General features: G+C 54.4%; 3 protein-coding genes across 13 annotated transcripts; all 3 read left to right on the top strand.

The window, feature by feature from the left end:
* Positions 1-654: 654 nt before the first annotated feature.
* Rnasek (ribonuclease K) lies at positions 655-2,651 on the top strand. The gene is made up of 3 exons (XM_076542752.1): positions 655-876; positions 1,533-1,609; positions 2,296-2,651. The coding sequence occupies exons 1-3, from the start codon at positions 799-801 to the stop codon at positions 2,435-2,437; spliced, it is 297 nt and encodes a 98-aa protein (XP_076398867.1). The 5' UTR covers positions 655-798; the 3' UTR covers positions 2,438-2,651.
* A 208-nt stretch (positions 2,652-2,859) lies between these two features.
* Bacc1 (BPTF associated chromatin complex component 1) lies at positions 2,860-5,602 on the top strand. Of its 10 annotated transcripts, none has more exons than XM_006973386.4 (6): positions 2,861-3,016; positions 3,175-3,269; positions 3,835-3,936; positions 4,601-4,788; positions 5,002-5,106; positions 5,341-5,602. In XM_006973386.4, exons 1-6 carry the CDS (start codon positions 2,996-2,998, stop codon positions 5,403-5,405), a joined length of 576 nt encoding a protein of 191 aa, XP_006973448.1. In that variant the 5' UTR covers positions 2,861-2,995; the 3' UTR covers positions 5,406-5,602. The 10 variants fall into 10 exon arrangements, with proteins under 10 accessions (XP_006973452.1, XP_006973450.1, XP_006973453.1 ...); XM_076542747.1 differs by having other exon boundaries at positions 2,894-3,088; XM_076542748.1 differs by having other exon boundaries at positions 2,895-3,088; positions 5,345-5,602.
* Positions 5,603-10,980: 5,378 nt separating this feature from the next.
* Bcl6b (BCL6B transcription repressor) lies at positions 10,981-16,719 on the top strand. Of its 2 annotated transcripts, none has more exons than XM_015992272.3 (9): positions 10,981-11,063; positions 11,522-11,799; positions 12,077-12,298; positions 12,406-12,756; positions 13,112-13,236; positions 13,819-13,983; positions 14,060-14,190; positions 14,278-14,415; positions 14,749-16,719. In XM_015992272.3, exons 2-9 carry the CDS (start codon positions 11,621-11,623, stop codon positions 14,863-14,865), a joined length of 1,428 nt encoding a protein of 475 aa, XP_015847758.1. In that variant the 5' UTR covers positions 10,981-11,063; positions 11,522-11,620; the 3' UTR covers positions 14,866-16,719. The 2 variants fall into 2 exon arrangements, with proteins under 2 accessions (XP_015847758.1, XP_006973454.1); XM_006973392.3 differs by having other exon boundaries at positions 11,006-11,063; positions 11,609-11,799.
* The last annotated feature ends 1,510 nt before the right edge of the window (positions 16,720-18,229 follow it).

Below are 18,229 nucleotides of genomic sequence, written 5' to 3'. Positions count from 1 at the left end.
CGTGTCCAATGAGTCTGCTTTCCTAGCCCCATATTTTCCCCTGAACGTGGCATTAGAACGATACTGTATTTCAAGTGAAGCATTTCCAGGGTCAAAAAGACCTCAACTATTTAAAAACCGTCCTCCAAGCAGGATGCTCAGCCTCAGGTAGGGGCTCTTCCTCTTTCCTCTGCAACTGTCAAAGCATCTTTCGAAAGGGGGACCTGGATAGAGGCGATAGACCTCCACGCCGAGTAATCTCACCATCTCGCTTACCGTTTCCCCCTTCACAGAAGACCACTGGAGACTAAGGGATGCGTGTAGGGGGTGAGGAATTAGACGATCCCGAGCTTCTCGACCTAACCGAACAGTCCAATACTCAACTCAGCCGGCGCTCATTCCCACCAGATTCTTCCCTGACGCCAGGTTAAAGCTAGTTCCTGGTCATGTGACCTGCCAAGTCGGTCACATGAGATGCCCGCTCCTTCCATTCCAAGACGGGGTAGGTGAAGGGGAAGAACCACCCGGCCCCAGTTCCTGCATCCCTCACGTCCCTACTGTCTAGATCAGGGAGGACTTAGAGAGTCGCCACTTCGGATTCTGGCCCCCGTCCTCCGCCCGAGGCTGGGCCCTCCGCCTGGCTCAGCGCTCTCTGCCCGCCGCCCCTTCAGAGTGGTCCGCGCCCAAGGCCACGCCCCCGCCGCTCGGCGCCGCGCAAGTCCCCAAATCCAGCTCCCTGTCCCCGGCGTCTCCAGGGTTCCCTGCCGCCGCTTCTGCGCCTCGATCTTCTGTCTCTAGCGACCCCTCCCTCCTTCCTCCATGGCGTCGCTCCTGTGCTGTGGGCCGAAGCTGGCCGCCTGCGGCATCGTCCTCAGCGCCTGGGGAGTGATCATGTTGGTGAGAGGGCTGCCCCCCCCCCCCCCGAGAATCGGAGCCGGCCTGAGGGGCTCCGGGGTTGACGGGTTGGGAGGCCGGGCACCCCCAGGCCTTTGGAAGTGGCAGACAGATTAAGGATCTGGCTAGCTAGTCGCTGGAAAACGAGACGGAACTTAGATCGGGGGGGGGGGGGGGAAGGGGAACTAGAGCGACAGGGTGATGGGGGCAGGACCCTGGGAATGGGAGCCAACGCTGGTAAGTTTGCGGACCCCTCAAGGTAAACAAGAGCTAGGCCCCCGACACATGCTTGAGTTGGAGGGAGGCGAGGAAGAAGTGTGCTTGCTCTTCTCCAGGGCGCTACCGGCCTTCACATTCAGAAATATGAAATGCTGGGATTCCCTCCTCTCGTCCGCCCGGTCCCATGATAATGACGCGTCTTGGAGAGCTGTTTGCTATACCCCCCTTGTGCCCAGCCACTCTTCCCAGTGTCCTACCTCATGCCCTACTCCAGATGGCTGAGTCCGAATCCAGCTGCAACCACCCTGCTCCTAGTCCTTTCTGGTTATCTAAGGGGCAAGTGTTGGGCCAACATTAGAAATGGGAGGAGCTTAGGGAGCCACCAAGAGGTAAGGTGCCGGAATTTGACAACCTACCTACCTATACCTTTGTTCTTCCAGATAATGCTCGGGATATTTTTCAATGTCCATTCCGCTGTGTTAATTGAGGACGTTCCCTTCACGGAGAAAGATTTTGAGTAAGTGGTCGGGGACTTAGGCGAGCCTGGGCGCAGATGAGAAGTAGCAGGGCCTGGGCTCAGAATTATGTGGGAGACACCGCTAATGGCTGGACGTTTATGGCCTTAAGTTGGGGGACTGCAAGAAGAGAGCTGCTGTCTATAAAGGAGTTCAGTGGCAAACGTGGGCTTAACATGCAAGGACCTAGTTTCAGTCCCCAGCACTAAAAAATGTTTTTAAAAAATGCATTTTAGGCCGGGCGGTGGTGGCGCTCGCCTTTAATCCCAGCACTTGGGAGGCAGAGCCAGGCGGATCTCTGTGAGTTCGAGGCCAGCCTGGACTACCAAGTGAGTCCCAGGAAAGGCGCAAAGCTACACAGAGAAACCCTGTCTCGAGAAACCAAAAAAAAAAAAAAAAAAAAAAAAAAGAAAAAAGAAAAAAATGCATTTTAGGAGCAGTCTTGCAAGCTAGGCTTCCGTGGCCACCCCAAGCCCACCAGTTTAGATGTGGCCTGTTCCAATGTTTGGCCTTCCTGAGCCTTCATCTACTTCTGCAAAATGGATCCCATGATAGAACTCATCCCGTATGGTTGTCAGGAAGACTATTAGAGACGTCAAGGCGTTTAGCATGGTGTCTGGTGCACAGTACTGCGTGCGTATTGGATGCTGGGTGACTGACATGTCCCTGCTTACTCGCCACCCTCCAGGAACGGCCCTCAGAACATATACAGCCTGTACGAGCAGGTCAGCTACAACTGCTTCATCGCCGCCGGCCTCTACCTCCTCCTCGGCGGCTTCTCCTTCTGCCAAGTTCGGCTCAATAAGCGAAAGGAATACATGGTGCGCTAGAGCGCGGCCCGGCTCTCCCTCCCCACCCCACCCCAGTCTCTATTTAAGGACTCCTCGGCCCGTCTGTCCCGTCCCCCCCCCCCCCCCCGATCTGGCGTCCTCCGGGGCCGAGTTACCCCCGGCAGGACCGCATCCCGGGCCCTGCAAACCCCGGAGGGGGCCGGTGCTGACCGCGCCCTATCCTGAACCACAATAAAAAAAAAAAGCAGCGGTTCTCCTGAGCTCGGTGTCTGTGCTTTCAGGGAGGGGGCGGGCCCGGGCTGGAAAGACTTGAGCCTAGCCTCTTCGAGGAGTCCCGTCCCTCCGACGGAAGTAGAATGAAGCCAGCCGGAAGTGAGGCGACGTCTTCCATCGCGTCTTCCTCCGCGCAGCGAGGCGACCGGAGTGACGGGGAGGGGTGAGGGAAAGGAGGGAGGTCGGGTGTCAGCCAATCGGCGGCGAGGAGGGCGGGACTTCCTGCGCGGGAGCCAGAGCGGCCGGCCGCCCGGCTCTCCGTGGTTTCCAGCTCGCGTGGTGGCGGCGGCGGCGGAGCGTCTCCGTGAGGAGGTGCGCGGGGCCATGACGTCAGCGTCCACCAAGGTTCGACCTCCCTCGCGGACTGCGCTCCCTGGCGGCCACGGGAGGGTGGGCCCCCTGCCTGGCTCCCGGCTGGTGCGCGCTGGGCGGGGGGCGGGCTGATCGGAGGCTGGGGTGGGACGGCGCGCTGCCGGCCCCCCGTAATGCTGCTCCGCCCCTAGGTTGGGGAGATCTTCTCCGCGGCCGGCGCCGCCTTCACGAAGCTCGGGGAGCTGACGATGCAGCTGCATCCAGTGTCGGACTCTTCCCCTGCCGGGTACGTGAGGCCAGCCTGGGACCTGGACGCCGAGAGCAGTCGCTTGGATCCGGTCACAGACACGACCCTCTCTAGCGCAGGGAGATCTTATGAATTCCTCTGTGCTGCTTGGCCCAGCGCAGCGTAGTTGTTGGATCATTGTTGAATTAGTGAATGACAGGTTGAAGATACTACCAGGTCCACAGTCCCCCCCGCTGCAAACCGACATACTGTCTCCCACCCACCCCAAGCCTTGTGGAATCAATCCCTCAGAGTGTTGCTACACATCTTTCAAGGGTTCTGTTTGTAAGCCCCCCCCCCCTGCTTGTTGCATTGGTTTCTGTGGGTTGTTTGTAGCAGCTGGTGCATGATGAAAAGAGATGATTTCAAGTGGCTCTGGATGCAGTTTCATGTGGCTAGCGGTTTGTCCCAGGGCTTTTCTTAAGGAGGTCCTCCTTACCAATCTTTGAAAGGTGCCCGGGAGACTAGGGGGAGAGGCTACTTGGCTGTGGACGGAATAGCCTGTGGGCTGGCTCCACACACCCCTCCTTCCATTTTTGCTATCACCCTTCTCCCCTTCCGACAGTGCCAAGTGGACGGAGACGGAGATAGAGATGCTGAGGGCTGCTGTGAAGCGATTTGGGGACGATCTTAATCACATCAGCTGTGTCATCAAGGAACGGACAGTGTGAGGGAGGGTGGCTGGCAGAGAAAGGGGAGGGGTGGGCACCTTTCTTCTCCTTACCCATTGTTCTTTCTCAGAACCCCCAGCTCAGCATCTTTCCTACTTTGTTGCTAGTTGTTTTTTTTTTTTTTTTAAAGCATTTCCTTGAAGACTGAAAGAATATAATAATTGTGGCAATTGGTCGGAAGTTCAGGAAATGCAGTGTTAATTAGGACCTTCAGAGAATTTTATTTTCAGGTGCCCAGATACTTAATGGGTGTATTTGATGATGAGGGTTCCCTAGCTCTTTATATAAATCCTTGAGACGAGTATTTCCAGAGATGCATTCTGGACTAGTTAGTTGATCAGGATCCATAAAAAAGTCTCAGTCGACCTTTCTGTCACCACAACATACCTGGTGGCCCTGTACATCCATACATCTCTCCCAGAGGATCATGAAAAGGGCCTTTCTGGCTGCTCTGTTCAGGGACTCTGTTCTTCATAACCCATTAGCCCTAAGGGGGTACAAAGCTGCTGAGTGGGGGGGGCACCCTTATGTCACATGGATTAGGGCCTTGATCTGGATATTTGTGAAGAACTAGAATTCCTTCAGAGTGGTCCATTATTCCTCCCCTCTCCCCTCGGCTTCTCTGATGAGTCTCCCTAATCTGCTGTCTCTTATCTTCAGGGCTCAGATAAAGACCACTGTAAAGCGAAAAGTATATGAAGACTCTGGCATCCCTCTTCCAACTGAGTCACCGAAGAAAGGGCCCAAGAAGATGACATCTGGGGTCCTCTCACCTCCAACCGCCCCTCCCCCCAGCAGCTCCAGTGTCCCCGAAGCTGGGGGTCCTCCCCTAAAGAAACAAAAGGCTGGTGAGGGCTGTGGAGTTGCTGCCCAGGGGAGGGGTTAAAGGTCCTGTCTGAGACTCCGTGAGAGAACTGGGCCTGGGTCAAAGGACAGGTCGCTCCTCTGGACTCTGTGGTGATTCCAGACCGGGTAGAGGGGTGTGTAGAGCATGAGGCTTTGGAGAACCGGGAGGAGGGAAAGCAGTCAGGAAACCTAGAACCTAGCCTGTGCCCCCCCAGATGTGACACTCAGTGCTCTGAACGACTCGGACGCCAACAGTGACCTGGTGGATGTAGAAGGGCTGGGAGAAACTCCTCCAGCCAAGAGACTCAACTTTGACCAGGGTAGGAGTCCTCCTCCTCCTCCCCCATGGCTGGGGTGGGGAAGAAGCACTCACCTGGATGGCAGGGGGGGGTCCCGGCAGAAGCCCCCCCTTTCCCGTGCAAGGGCTTCAGAAGGGAAGACACTCAGCGCAGGGGGATGGGCCAGTTAGTAATACGATGTTTGAGGAGGTGAGGCTTTCTCGGAACCATACTCCGGGCTTGCTCCATCTCGGTCCATTTGACTTCCTGTTCCAGACAGCCTGACCCTGGACTCTGGCCTTCTCTCGACCGCTGCTGATGCTCCTCTCCTCTCCTGCTGAGCCCGCCACCTCTGACCCTGGCTGTCCACCGTGGACCTGTGGCTCACCTGGGACTCTAAGCAAGGACTGCGTGAGAGAGGGTCAGGAAGCCACCGGAGCTGTCCGCCTTGCTCCTGACAAACCTGTGCCCTCATCCTCTGACCTCCGTCTGATGGACATTTTTATACAGAAAGTTATAATAAAAACTTCTCTCAGCATGCCGCTGCCGCTGCCCTCCCTCCCTCCCCTGGCCTCCCCTCTCCTCCCCTGCCCTCCCCTCCGCCCGGCCCCTTCTCAGTAGCTCTCACCACCCTGCCAGGAGCAGCACAGCCAGTATTGGCAGACTCACTTCCCAGTGCCAATATTTCTGTGCTGCTAGAGCCAGGAGAGCTGGGTGTGGGCAACAAAGGCCCCACTCTGCTCCGTGGGGCCAGGACGTACTCCCAGGGCTGCTGACCACTGGTATTAGACCACCTGGGGATTTCAGAGGGGCTCTTTCCGGTGTCTCGGACTCCCCCGCCCCACCCTGCCAGAACTCCACGACAATAGCCCGGACAGGTTTTTTTTTTTTTTTGGTGTGGGTGCGCTGCTTCTCCAGGGTGGCCTCCCAGGGCCAGGCCTCAGCGGCGCCTCCCCTACCCTCGCTCTAACACCACAGTGTGGTTTGGACGTGGCCACAGTGCCGTACAAACCACAGTGTGCTGCTGGGGCGGGAGCAGGACTTGGGTGGGTTGAGAGGAAGAGAGCACAAGGCGGTGCCATGAAGACCCCCCCCCCAGGAGTGGGGGGATGGAGGAGGTGTGGATGGCAAACACGGCCCAGCAAGCGGAGTTCAGCAGGCAATAGGGAGGGCAGGGCCCTGGGAGATGGGTTCAGTGTGATAAGCTTGGCACACTGTTCACCTCTGGAGGAGTTCAGCTCTGGGGATCCTGAGGATAGAGGCTGAGGGAACAGAATGACCAGGGAAGACCAACAGACTGCCTCCGACCTGAGGCTTTCTGTGTCCACTCCTCCCTCCCTAGGTCAGAACCCAAGAGAAAATGCTAGAAGAGACAAGGCCAAGGACGGCAGGGTTGGGAGCTGGCAGTCCAGAGGTGGTGGGGCTGGACCACGGTTGAGAGAGGGGGGCCGGAAGTCACCCTGGGCCCTGGGCCTGCCACAAGATGGAGGCCAAAGACAGGAAATGGAGGCCAGGGAGGAAGGGGAGCCACAGAGCCCAGGAAGAAGCCCATCTGGACCTCAGGGCCAAGTATTCCACCCCAAGTGCTGCTGCCATTCCCCATGGTCCCCCAAGACCCACGCCCCACCCCTACAGCAACACTCATTAGCCCATTCACCAGGCCCAGGCAGGCAGGCCCACCCCTGAGAGCCACGTTTAAGCAGAGACAAACATGTCTCTCCCCACCCCCAACCCTAGGCCTTCCCTTAGCCTTTTCCTCCTGTCCAAGACTTGATTTTAAAAAGACTCTCCCAGAGGCAAAAGTTTCTTCTGGAAATTAAAAACGAAAAACTCTGTAATACCCAAATATTAATCTCCCAACTCTCATCCCACCCTTAACCACCACCAAGCTTCCGACACACCCCCAAAACTCTTAGCAATCAAAAAAAATCTAAGATGGTGTGTGTAAGCAGTCTTTTTAGGGCCCCCTGAGGATGTCAGACCCTCTCCAAGACTACTACCTGTTCTATATCCAGCTCTGCCAAGGCCTCCTGCTCCTTAGACCCTCCAGAGCCCCCCAAAAAACTGCTGTACCCAGCTCCCATCTCAGCAAAGCTTTTGTGGGGGTAAAAATTATCAAACACTATCCTAATGTCTGGGGATATTGGGAGGCTCTCAAGTCTCAGGCTTTGGTTTCAATCTGGGGGGCTGCATCTTAGGGGTACAAGAGAAAGGTTCTCTGGTCATCCCCCCAATTCCAAGAGTTACAGAGCCCAACCCCACCCCAGCACGCACCTCCAAACCTCCCCCCCAACCGCCACGTCTCTCCTGAAAACAGGGGACACTTTCCTCCCCACTTACCTCAGCTACTTTCCCCTGAGATCCTGGTCCCCTATTTTGAAAGGAGCAAATTTGGGGGTGCATCCCTCACATTTTGGGGTGCAGGAGAAAAGAGTCGCCCAGTCGCATCGCTGGCCTCCTTCCTCTCAGCTGGCTCAAGGACTGGGGGGTGCCCTGGGGAGGGGGACCCCCACAAGAGAGCTCTGGAGGGGTTCCTCCACTCCCAGTCAGAACTGGGGACACCCCCCCCAAAACCCGTCCCAGCCCATCCGTCTCCAACTCGGCGGGAGAGGCAGCTGCACTGCAATGCCCCAGTCAGGTTCCCCCAACACTACATTCCTCACCCCATCTAGAGGGGTCCCGGGGCCCCCAAAAAATCCCAAAAAAATCTAGGATGTTGGGAAGACGGTCCTGGACTAGCTACCCAAATTTGGGGTCCTTAGATACCCCCGTTTTTCCAGGAAAATTCTGTCTTTCTCCTGCCTCCCGCCAGCCCTGCTCTGTCCCGATGCCAATTTTGGAAGTCACTCCCTCCCTCCTCCCTCCTCCCCGTGTCTCCAGGCCCCCCCCGCTGGGGGGCTGGGGTCCAGGACACCTGGCTTCCAGACCGGGGGACACTCTTTAGAGGGCTAGGGGCCAAGAGGTCAAGCTCATTGCCCCTGTCTCAAGGAAGCAGGAAAGCCCGATCCTCCCCTCCCCTCCCCTCCCCCCTGGCTGGTCTCGGTGGTGGTTTAGGAAAGCCTGGAGGACTGGAATCTGCCATTGCTATTGCACAGGCAGGTTTTTTTTTTTCCTTGGGTTGGGGGGGTGGGCGGTGGGAGGGAGAGAGGGGAGGAGAGCCGAAGAGAACAGGGACCTAGGCGGGAATATCTGGCCTGGCTTACCCTCTAGCCCCTGCTGCCGTTGGGGACCCCTCCCCCTCAGCTCACCCTCATTCCTAGTCTGCTTTCTGTTTGGGGCTTTTATCCTAAAAAACCAGGGTGCAAGAATCAGCTCCTTGTAGCCCACTTCAGCCGCTCCTTGTCAGTTTCAGCAACACTACCTTGGTCAGAAGCACCCACTTTAAACGAGTCACCTCGTTTTCCTCTAAACTGATTTTTTTTTTCTTCCGTAAGAAATCGGGGTTCAGAGTGTGAAGCCACCTCTTCCCCCTCAGCTCAGTAAGCCATATCCTAATAAGTCTATGATGAAACATACTGCTTTTCCCAGGCTTCTCCCTTCAAACCCTTGGCTTATTTGGGGGTTCACTAAAATAGAACTTTCTGGAATCTGGGGCAAGAGGGGGCCATCAGCAAAAGACAACCTAAACCAGAAATGTGCTCTAGAATAGGTGAGCTTCCAGACTGATCTCAGTTTAAGATCTATCTCCGCGTCACCAAAGGTGACAAGACACCCCAAAACTGGACACCCCAAAACTATCCTTCTCGGGGGGGGAGTGTTCTCACAGTCTCTCCCCCTAGAAGAGTTTCATACCTAAACATGTACACAGGAATACCCTCCCCTCAAAATGAGCTTCCACAAGATTCAGATATAAAACTGCCCCCCAAACAAGTCCTCAGCTACAAAAGCCTTCGAACTTGCTCCTAGCTTCCTGCTCTGCCCCCACCTCAATGTATGCTTTCTAAAAAGCTCCAAATTGAATTTTATGTCCCCAAACAATCTCTTCTAAACCTTGAAACACAGAGCATTCGGAAGGATCTCCCAGGAGACCAAAACAACAGAGATGGACAGTCTCAAAATCATGGTCATCAGAATCCCACCCCCAACCTTTAAAACCCAGTCCCACACTTCCGGCTTGCTATTAGCTCTCAAGACTAAAAAACAGGCCCCGTGGACTATAATAACATCCTATGGCAAGCAGCACCCCAAAACTGACCACATACCTAACTCCATCCTGACATCAAAGGGAGGAGCCCTTGGTATTTTCACCTCGAATTTGGAGGTTAAAAATCGGATAGAGACCAAAATAACCCTGACAAAGTAAAGACACATCTTCATCCAGAATCCTTAGGTTATCCCCAAATGTCAGTTGATCTGCTGTTTTGTTTGTTGTGTGTCTGTCTGCTCAAAAACAACAAACAAAAAACGCCCCCCCCCAACGGAAGGGAGAGGCCTCAGGCCTACTTCTGCAGCTCCATGGCCAGTGCTCCTTCATTCCTGGTCAGCTACATATGCCCCTGACGCCATAACCAAAGAGCTCCTGCTTTGCCCCTGGGCTCAGCTCTAGCCCCTCTTCTTCAAGCAAAACCTCATCCTCCTGTACCACAAGGCTCCCCAAACAAAATCTAAGGGTGTGGTCCCTGCCTGTCTCCTGGATGGAGTACTTAAAGTAAGGTTACCGGGTTCGGGTTCTTCCTCCCTTTCTCCTCAACCCTGTCTTTGTTTACTCCACCCAACGTTCATATTAATGTTCACTAAAAATTCACGCCTATCTAATTAGAAAAGACAGTCCCGTGCTCCCAGGCTCAAGACCCTACTCCTCGTCCCAACCACTCCCCTCATTCCAAGGCCAATTCCACAAGAGTTCCAGCCTGAGTTTCCTTCGGAGACCCTAACTCTTCCGCCCTCTACCTAAGTGCCCCACTAAGAGACAGAGGTGCAGAATAAACTCTCGCAAAGAGAAGGCAGCGGAAGGTTTCGGTGGTGGCCCAGACTGAAGGCGTCCAGCTCCCTGGTCTGAGCACATCCCCAGCCGGGAGGAGACCTAGGGGCGAAGCGAGGCTAGTGCTCGTCCGCCCCCTCGTGGAAGGATGCAGACATTGCCGAGCTTTGCCTCCTTGCCGCGCTGGACCCCGGCGTCCCGCCAGACTCTAAGCGCAGCCGACCGGCGGGTGCTCGAGGCCCTAGTGAGCTAGGACTGACCGAGAGCAGCAGGGCTTTGGGAGGGAGTCTGTCTCTCTGGATCCCTAAAAGGGTTCAGGAGAGAGTCTGGAGGAAGAGGCCGGACGCCTAGGTCTCCCGAACGTCTCTGGGTCCCCACCCGGGGCTTTCCCCACCTCCTCGAGGGGAAGCAGCTGCAGGAGCCGTCCGGTCGCAGGACAATGGAAGGAAACGAACTAGAAATCATATCCGCCCTCTCCTTACCCCGCCTGGTCAGAGCCCCTCCTTTTGTGGACCCTGCCTGTCAATCACGCCTCCTTTTCCCACTGTCTGAGCGCCCTCGGGAGTCCACTACCGCCTGCCCAAACCCGATACCTCTTGGGCTCTCTATTTTCTCCCCGATTCCAGTACATTGGAAAGGGGAGTTTTACGGTATTTCCTTTCTCCTTCAACAGGCTCTTGGCACCCTCTTCCAAAACCCAAAACCCAAAACTCAATTCTCGCTGTCCCCGGTCCTCCGACGACACAAGGCTCCCATATTACCACCTTCCACATCACTAACCTCCTCCCCAGTTCTAATATCCTCATCCTCGGGTGCTCGTTTAATAAACCAAAGCCCCCCACCCACCCACCCACGATACGACCACCCCACGATTCTGAGACACAGCGTTTAAGACAGAGACCCCGCCCCGGGCTCACCATCTGGAGAGCGAAAGAGGAAGGAAGGATACGGACCCACGGGTTCACCCCACCTCTACCCCCGCCCCCGACATCCCGGCCGGATAAAGGAGCCGAGGCCGAAAGAGAAGAGAGACCCCGCCCCCCTCGAGGAGAGAAGCCGCAGCCCCTGCAGGACAGGGGTAAGAACCAGACCTTGAAGAAATCAGACTTCTGGGTCCCCAAAGTGGGCTGGGGTTTGTCGATGGTAATAAGACTTGAATCCCAGAAAGTATGCTAAAAAGAGATTGGGGAGTATGGGATCTAGAGATAGGAGTCGCATGGGCGTGGAAGGGTGTGGGCTGCAGATCATATGTGGTCCCCAGGCAAGGTCTGGTACCTGGGACCCAGGCGCGCGGGACAGCAGAGAAAAGGAAGGTAATGGATGAGGTAGCTAGAGTCGAACCAACAACGCACTGCTGGCGGGGGTGCGGAAGTCCTCACGCTCGCCCTTCAGGCGGAGGTACGAGAATTTCTAACCTGCTTCAAGAGCTCTGCGATCCAGCAAAGGGAAAGAAGCGACCGCTGAGGGCGAGGTGAACGAGATGAATTAAGTGGGGCTGGTGATGCTGGGCCGGCTATCTGATGGCTTTGACTCTAGGGGCACCCCGGGAAGGAAGCACCAGCAGAAAAGAGCATGTGTCTTAGGCATGCCTGGATCCCCTAACTTTCTCCGTGGCTGGCACAGGCCTGGGTCGCTATGGGTTCCCCAGCGGCTCCAGAGGGAGCGCTGGGCTACGTCCGAGAGTTCACGCGCCACTCCTCCGACGTGCTTGGCAATCTGAATGAGCTGCGCCTGCGCGGGATCCTCACTGACGTCACGCTGCTGGTTGGCGGGCAACCCCTAAGAGCACACAAGGCAGTTCTTATCGCCTGCAGGTTCGAGGGGGTAGGGGTCCTGGGACTGACTGGGTAGAGAACAGAGTCACAAGGCCGTGGAGAGGCAATCCAACGCACGAGGGAAGTCGGGGATAGTGGCCCACACCTGTAATCCAGAATTGGGGAGGCAGAGGGGAGGGCATGCCAAGGAAAAGAGAAGCATGGGGGAGCATCCAGGACTTGGGGCAGCAGTGCTAGTGGGGAAGCAAGACTCTAAAGTGTCCTGTGTCACCTTTGGTCCCCCGGTTCCTAACATGGCCCAATCGTCCCTCTCCAGTGGCTTCTTCTATTCAATTTTCCGAGGCCGAGCAGGAGTCGGAGTGGATGTACTCTCTCTGCCTGGGGGGCCAGAAGCCAGAGGCTTTGCTCCGCTTCTGGACTTCATGTACACGTCAAGGCTTCGCCTCTCTCCAGCCACTGCGCCAGCTGTCCTTGCGGCCGCCACTTATTTGCAGATGGAACATGTGGTCCAAGCATGCCACCGCTTCATCCAAGCCAGGTGAATGAACCACGGGGTTTGTGTTCTCTGTGGAAGTGGTGCTCCGGGGATTATGGGCAAAAGCAATGATTAGGAAACGGTGTTAATGGCCATCATACCTTTTCTAGCTATGAACCTCTAGGCATCTCCCTGCGACCCCTGGAGGCAGAACCCCCAAGCCCGCCGACAGCCCCTCCACCAGGTAGTCCCAGGCGCTCAGAAGGACACCCAGACCCCCCTACTGAGTCTCGAAGCTGCAGCCAAGGCTCCCCGAGTCCAGCCAGCCCAGACCCTAAGGCCTGCAACTGGAAAAAGTACAAATTTATTGTGCTAAATTCTCAGACTTCACAAGCAGGGAGCCCGGTTGGGGAGAGCTCTGGTCAACCTTGCCCCCAAGCCAGGCTCCCTAGTGGAGACGAAGCCTCCAGCAACAGCAGCAGCAGCAGCGAAGAAGGACCCATGCCTGGTCTCCAGAGCAGGTAGAGAATCTGCAGCTCTCAAGAGTTTTAGAGGCTGACCTACTCTAGGAGGCAGAGCCATTGAGGGTGTCATTGAGGAGCAATCTGGGGGTGGATTTCAGAGAAACTAGCCCACCTCAGGGAGCTGGCAGAGGCCAGAGGGGATGTGGCTTATTGATTAACATTAGCTCCCTTCCAGAAGATATAGGTCCATATTTTCCAGGAAAAAAAGCAGCATTCTCCCCCCCATCCCCACCCCTGAACGCCCGTGTGTGTGTGTGTGTGTGTGTGTGTGTGTGTGTGTGTGTGTGTGTGTGTGTGTATGTGTGTGTAGGTTAATCCCTAACCTTTTCTATGGCCCCTACCATCTGCCTAGGCTATCTCTAGCCACTACCACTGCGCGATTCAAATGTGGAGCTCCAGCAAATACCCCCTGCCTCTTCACACCCGGGGCTCAAGAGACTTCTGGATCAACTTCTAAGCAGCCTCACCCACCACCAGGTAAGATCCATTCTTTCTCTTCTGGCTTCTCTCCTGTGGCTGTTCCAGGTCAATCTGGACCAAAAGACCTCAGAAAAGACCTGTTTAACAGTTCCCAAATTTGACTGCAAATTGGACCCTTCTGTGAAGTTTTCACCTCATCAGTCAGAATATCTGAGTGGCGACCAATCATTAAAAAAAAAAAAAAAATTAAGTTCTGCATGTACTTCCAAGGAGCAGCATAGTTTGGGAAGTTCTGGCCTAGCCCAATCCAGGACTGAACAATCTGCCCCGAGTTTGGCAGGGCCTCTCTGGCAGTGCGTCACCCAGAGTGAGGCAAGAAAGGAGAGGAACAGAAACCTCCACCCACTTGCAAGAACCTCCACATACTGTCACTACCATCGAAAAATTATAAGCATGCTACTAACTGTCTTACAGACTATACGGCCGTGAGCAAGCCAAGTGAGTCCCCAGTACCTTCACAGTAAATTAGGGGTTAAAGAGGCAAACAGATCCTATTAGTGTACTGTTGTGGACCCACTGGTACCTGGGAGTCCTCAATGAATAAAAACTAAGGTTATCATTGCTCTCCACCCTTCCCAGGAGGTGAGTTTTTCAGCTGCCAGAACTGTGAGACTGTGGCTGGTTGCTCATCGGGGCTGGACTCCTTAGCTCCGGGGGACGAGGACAAGCCCTATAAATGCCAGCTGTGCCGCTCTGCCTTCCGCTATAAGGGCAACCTGGCTAGTCACCGCACGGTGCACACAGGTAGGAGGGGCCCTTGGTCTTCATGCCCACCGTTCTCTTAAGGCGATGATCTGACTGTCTTCCTCCTTGCTTGCAGGAGAAAAACCCTACCGCTGCTCCATCTGCGGAGCACGTTTTAACCGACCAGCTAACCTAAAAACGCACAGCCGCATCCATTCTGGAGAGAAGCCATACAAGTGTGAGACCTGCGGCTCGCGATTCGTCCAGGTTGGGAGAGGGCTGGCAGGCAAGTGGGAGGAGCGTTGAGGGTTCCGCCCCTCCCGGAGGCGATCTCAAGGCTCCGCCCCTCCTCAGGTGGCGCACCTACGCGCACACGTGCTGATCCACACCGGAGAGAAGCCCTATCCGTGCCCCACCTGCGGAACCCGCTTCCGCCACCTACAGACCCTCAAAAGCCACGTGCGCATCCACACGGGGGAGAAGCCGTACCACGTGGGTACCCTACACGGCCCCGCCGTTATCCCCCACGTACGCAGGCAGGGGCCTGGTCTGGCCACCAGGGCTAGATTCCTTGGAAAAGCGTCCGAGTGAATCAGGGGCTTGGACTGCGGAGGGAGGTGGGGTAATTGTTGTCCTAAGGGGCTAACAGGTGTTGATGCGTTTGTTAAGAAAGGCTAGGCCCTATCTCCTGGGCGCCCCGGGGGAACTCTGGGTGTGAATGCTAAAGGGCTGATTGTCCGCAGAGAGCTGGACAGTTCCCCTTCCCGCCCCAACCAAAAGGTGGTTGTGAAAGGGTGGGGACCTAACAGACCTGTCCTCCCACAGTGCGACCCCTGCGGCCTGCATTTTCGGCACAAGAGTCAACTACGGCTGCACCTGCGTCAGAAACACGGGGCCGCTACCAACACGAAAGTGCGCTACCACATCCTCGGGGGGCCATAGCTGAGTCCTCCCCCCACCTGAACCATGCTTGCTCCCTGGGCGCTGCAAAAGCTCCAGGCCCAGGCTTGGCTTCCCTGACTTGGCTTAATATGGGAGTGTGCCAGGCCACTCTGGTGTCAGAAACTTCTGTCACCTTAATTTTGTACTGGGGAGAGCAGGGGTGGCAGATCCTGGCTAGATCTGTCTCCGTTTTGCTGGTCAAAACCTCTTCCTCACAATCCAGATTGGGTAGCTAGGGGCTGGGGAAAAAGAGAGACACAGCGGACTTGCTCTCTTCAAGGGAACTGTTGCCCCCCTCCCCATTTCAAATGGTTTGTCTGTAAATATAATTTATTAAGGCCTGTGGGCGGCACAGGGCCTTTGTTCTGTTTGCATTTCCGACTTGCCTCTTCCCCAAGTGTGATCAAAAGTGACCCGAAACACAGAGGGTGAGGGCGCCGCTCTGCTGGCAGGGTGTCTTTGCACTTGGCTCTCTCCTTTGTTTTTGTGGTGACTTTTCTCTCTGGAGTTGTCCCTTTTCTGTCTGTCTGCCTGTTGGTTTGTCCGTCAGTTCTAGGACTGCAACCTTCAGCTTTCCTGGGGCAAACCCCGAGAACATGGAAGGTTGGGTAAGGAATCCTCTCTGGTATTCCGATGGTGCAACTCCTGTAGCAGGCTAGTCATAAAGAGAAACCTTCCAGGTCTGGGAGGGTGGTGGGAAGCTTTTTTGATGAACACAAAATAGAGATGATAAATTCCTCCTGAAGGTTGGGGAAGTGGGGGCTGGATTCCTCCTCCTCCTCATTCTAAATGGATGTGGGTAGTCTTTCCTGCAACAAGGCATACCATCTAAACTGTTCCATTGAGCTATCCACCTGGGTTTGAATGCACTGTGTCCATCTCAGACAGAGCCTGCCTCAGGGTCTGAGTTGGGCCCGTGATCCCCACTGGGGCTGAGTTAGGATCTCCATGGGGAGAGAACTAAAGATCTGTACCAGAGATTTTACGACCTGTTCTTATCTGTCCAGTTTCTAAGAATGTTATGACCTCCAGAGAATTAATGACATTCCTAACCCTGAATGCAAGTCTGACCCATCCTTTAGTGCATGAGCAGCTGGGTTGGAATGTTCCTTAGGGTTCAATATGCCCCTTTGTCTTTGAATGTGTTTTTGGACAGCTTCTGGAAAGTGTCCAGATTACAAAACTTTCCTCTTTTATGGGTGCTTGGTAGTTTTCTTACCTGGGAACCTGAGTCTGTGACTCAGTCTTCTCCCACTACATTCCTGTCTGAGACCAGTGAATGTATTGGACTTTACAGGGGAAGAGAAAGGGGGCTGAGTTCCATGCTGGATGTGTTGTCAGTGGAGGATTCGTGTTTGGAATTACATGCTTCGAGGCTTTAAAAGACTGGTTGATGATTGGCCAAAGGCCCCTTCTATGTGAACAGGTTGCCAGCTAGTGGATGAGGTTGGCTGAGGGCTGCAGTTACTGGTGTAGACCATATAGATAAAAGTGTTAGGGATGGAGTTCCCTGGTTAGATGGAGTGTCTGGAATGTTAGACAATATTTGGGAGCCTTGATTTATAGTCCTGCTTCTTGCTGCCCTGGGACCTATCTGATGATAGGACTTGGGTAAGAAGACTTGAATTTGTAAGGCGGAGCTTCCAGAATTAAGTCAGCTCAGGGCTGGTGAGAAGGCCATTCTCTCTCTTTCCTGTCACCTGAATGTAGAATTGAAGGTGGGTGGGAACAGAGGAGAGATTGAGAAGGTATTATGGTTTCTGTGTGGCGGACTGGGATGGGCATGTGGGAAGTGCCGGGGTGAGATGTTAGCTTCTGTGAGATCCTTGGAATAAAGAAGCCTCTCGTGCCCTCTGTGTGTCCTGGGCTTCTGTTTGTGGGGGAAGAGGGGGGGGGGGCTGGGGACTTGGATTCTGTGTTCAGGTCACTGTTGGTCCACCAGTCCTCTTCAATGGTCCTGGTTCTCCCCTCCCTGCTCTAGCCTTCCGGCTCATTGTGTAGGAACCAGTGACTTCATGAAGCTTATCCGGAGCCACCTGCATCCTGCTGGTCTGAAGTCACTTCCTGACTGAGGTGTGGAGGCTGCAGGGAGAAAGTAGGAAGCACCAAGAAGCGGGGAAATGCATCTGTGCAAGCAGGGTTCTTAACACTTGTGACCTACCCACCCGTCACACATGGCCAAAGAAAATGGGTAGGGCTTGGGTCCCATAAGAACAACAGAGGTGCCAGGCGGCGGTGGCGCACCCCTTTAATCCCGGCACTCGGGAGGCAGAAACAGGCAGATCTCTGTGAGTTCAAGGCCAGCCTGGTCTACAGAGCGAGTTCCAGGACAGGCTCCAAAGCTACACAGAGAAACCCTGTTTTGAAAACAAAGACAAAAAGAACAACCGAGGTGGGCTAGAACAAGCAGGAGAAGGCCGAGTATATCACTCTGTGCCCGTTCCACGTCCCAGCCCTAATGTCTTGTCTAATATCTAATGTCCAATGCATGTGTCTTTTTTCCCTTGACCCGTGTGTCCAGGGTGTACAGGTGTGTTCTAGCCCAAGGCCAAAAGTCACTCTCAGGTTACCTCTCTCTGGACTTTCCTCAGCTGTGAAAAGATGAATGTGGTTATGTTTCTTCTTCAGTCTAGTGTTCTCCCTGATCATCTATTTTAGGGACTGCTTGGATTTTTTCTTCTTCTTTTTTTTTTTTTTCACAAGTCCATAACCTAGGTTATATTTGAAAAACAAAAAAGCGGCAAAATACTAAGCAAAAGTTTCTGTCGCCTTCCATTCCAGCTTGTCCCCTTTTTGAAAATAAGACCAGCTACTTACCATCTATTAAATGCCAGGTCTTAAATAAAGCATTTTAGTGCACAAGACTTACTAATTTAGCCCCCTGGTGGCCCTAAAAGGTAGGGAGTGTTCTCCCCAGTTTACAGGTGAGGGAGAACTGAGAAGTTACCTACCTTGACCAAATTATAAGTGATAAAGTCAAGACTGGGGCTGTACCCTGAATCTAGAGATCTCCAGACTGGACTCCCGACTCCTGAGATTCACCTGTTTCCTATACCATCGATGTACCCCTACTTAGGACTACTTACAACAAGATCGCAGACCCATGGCGTTTTGGCATAGTTATTTTATTTTCCATATATGCAACTGAGAAAGTTAATATGGTTGGTTTTGCTTGGTGCAAGGGGTTGAACCTGTTAAGCCAAAACCCCCTTGGGTTTAGGGAAGGGGCTTTTCGTTTCACAAATTTTATTAACATATCTATTACTGTGCATGTGTGTATGATGTTTTTGTGTGCACACACCGTGGCATGTGTACATGCAGAGGTCAGAGGACAACTCTGTGGAGTCAGTTCTCCCATTCCATG

Source organism: Peromyscus maniculatus, chromosome 8 (genome assembly GCF_049852395.1).
Source record: "Peromyscus maniculatus bairdii isolate BWxNUB_F1_BW_parent chromosome 8, HU_Pman_BW_mat_3.1, whole genome shotgun sequence".
Classification (NCBI taxonomy): Eukaryota; Metazoa; Chordata; class Mammalia; order Rodentia; family Cricetidae; genus Peromyscus; species Peromyscus maniculatus.
Note: the sequence above shows the minus strand (reverse complement) of the source record. Positions and strands in the feature narration are given on the sequence as shown.

Bases quoted from the DNA above. Each gene is read 5' to 3' on its own strand.
- Bcl6b (XM_015992272.3), top strand. From the start codon at position 11,621: ATGGGTTCCCCAGCGGCTCCAGAGGGAGCGCTGGGCTACGTCCGAGAG. The intron at 11,800-12,076 runs GTTCGAGGGGGT...GTCCCTCTCCAG, and splicing joins GCAGTTCTTATCGCCTGCAG to TGGCTTCTTCTATTCAATTT. The intron at 14,416-14,748 runs GTGGGTACCCTA...GTCCTCCCACAG, and splicing joins CGGGGGAGAAGCCGTACCAC to TGCGACCCCTGCGGCCTGCA.
- Bacc1 (XM_076542747.1), top strand. From the start codon at position 2,996: ATGACGTCAGCGTCCACCAAGGTTCGACCTCCCTCGCGGACTGCGCTC. The intron at 3,937-4,600 runs GTGAGGGAGGGT...TCTTATCTTCAG, and splicing joins GTCATCAAGGAACGGACAGT to GGCTCAGATAAAGACCACTG. The intron at 4,789-5,001 runs GTGAGGGCTGTG...GTGCCCCCCCAG, and splicing joins CCTAAAGAAACAAAAGGCTG to ATGTGACACTCAGTGCTCTG.
- Rnasek (XM_076542752.1), top strand. From the start codon at position 799: ATGGCGTCGCTCCTGTGCTGTGGGCCGAAGCTGGCCGCCTGCGGCATC. The intron at 877-1,532 runs GTGAGAGGGCTG...TTGTTCTTCCAG, and splicing joins CCTGGGGAGTGATCATGTTG to ATAATGCTCGGGATATTTTT. The intron at 1,610-2,295 runs GTAAGTGGTCGG...GCCACCCTCCAG, and splicing joins TTCACGGAGAAAGATTTTGA to GAACGGCCCTCAGAACATAT.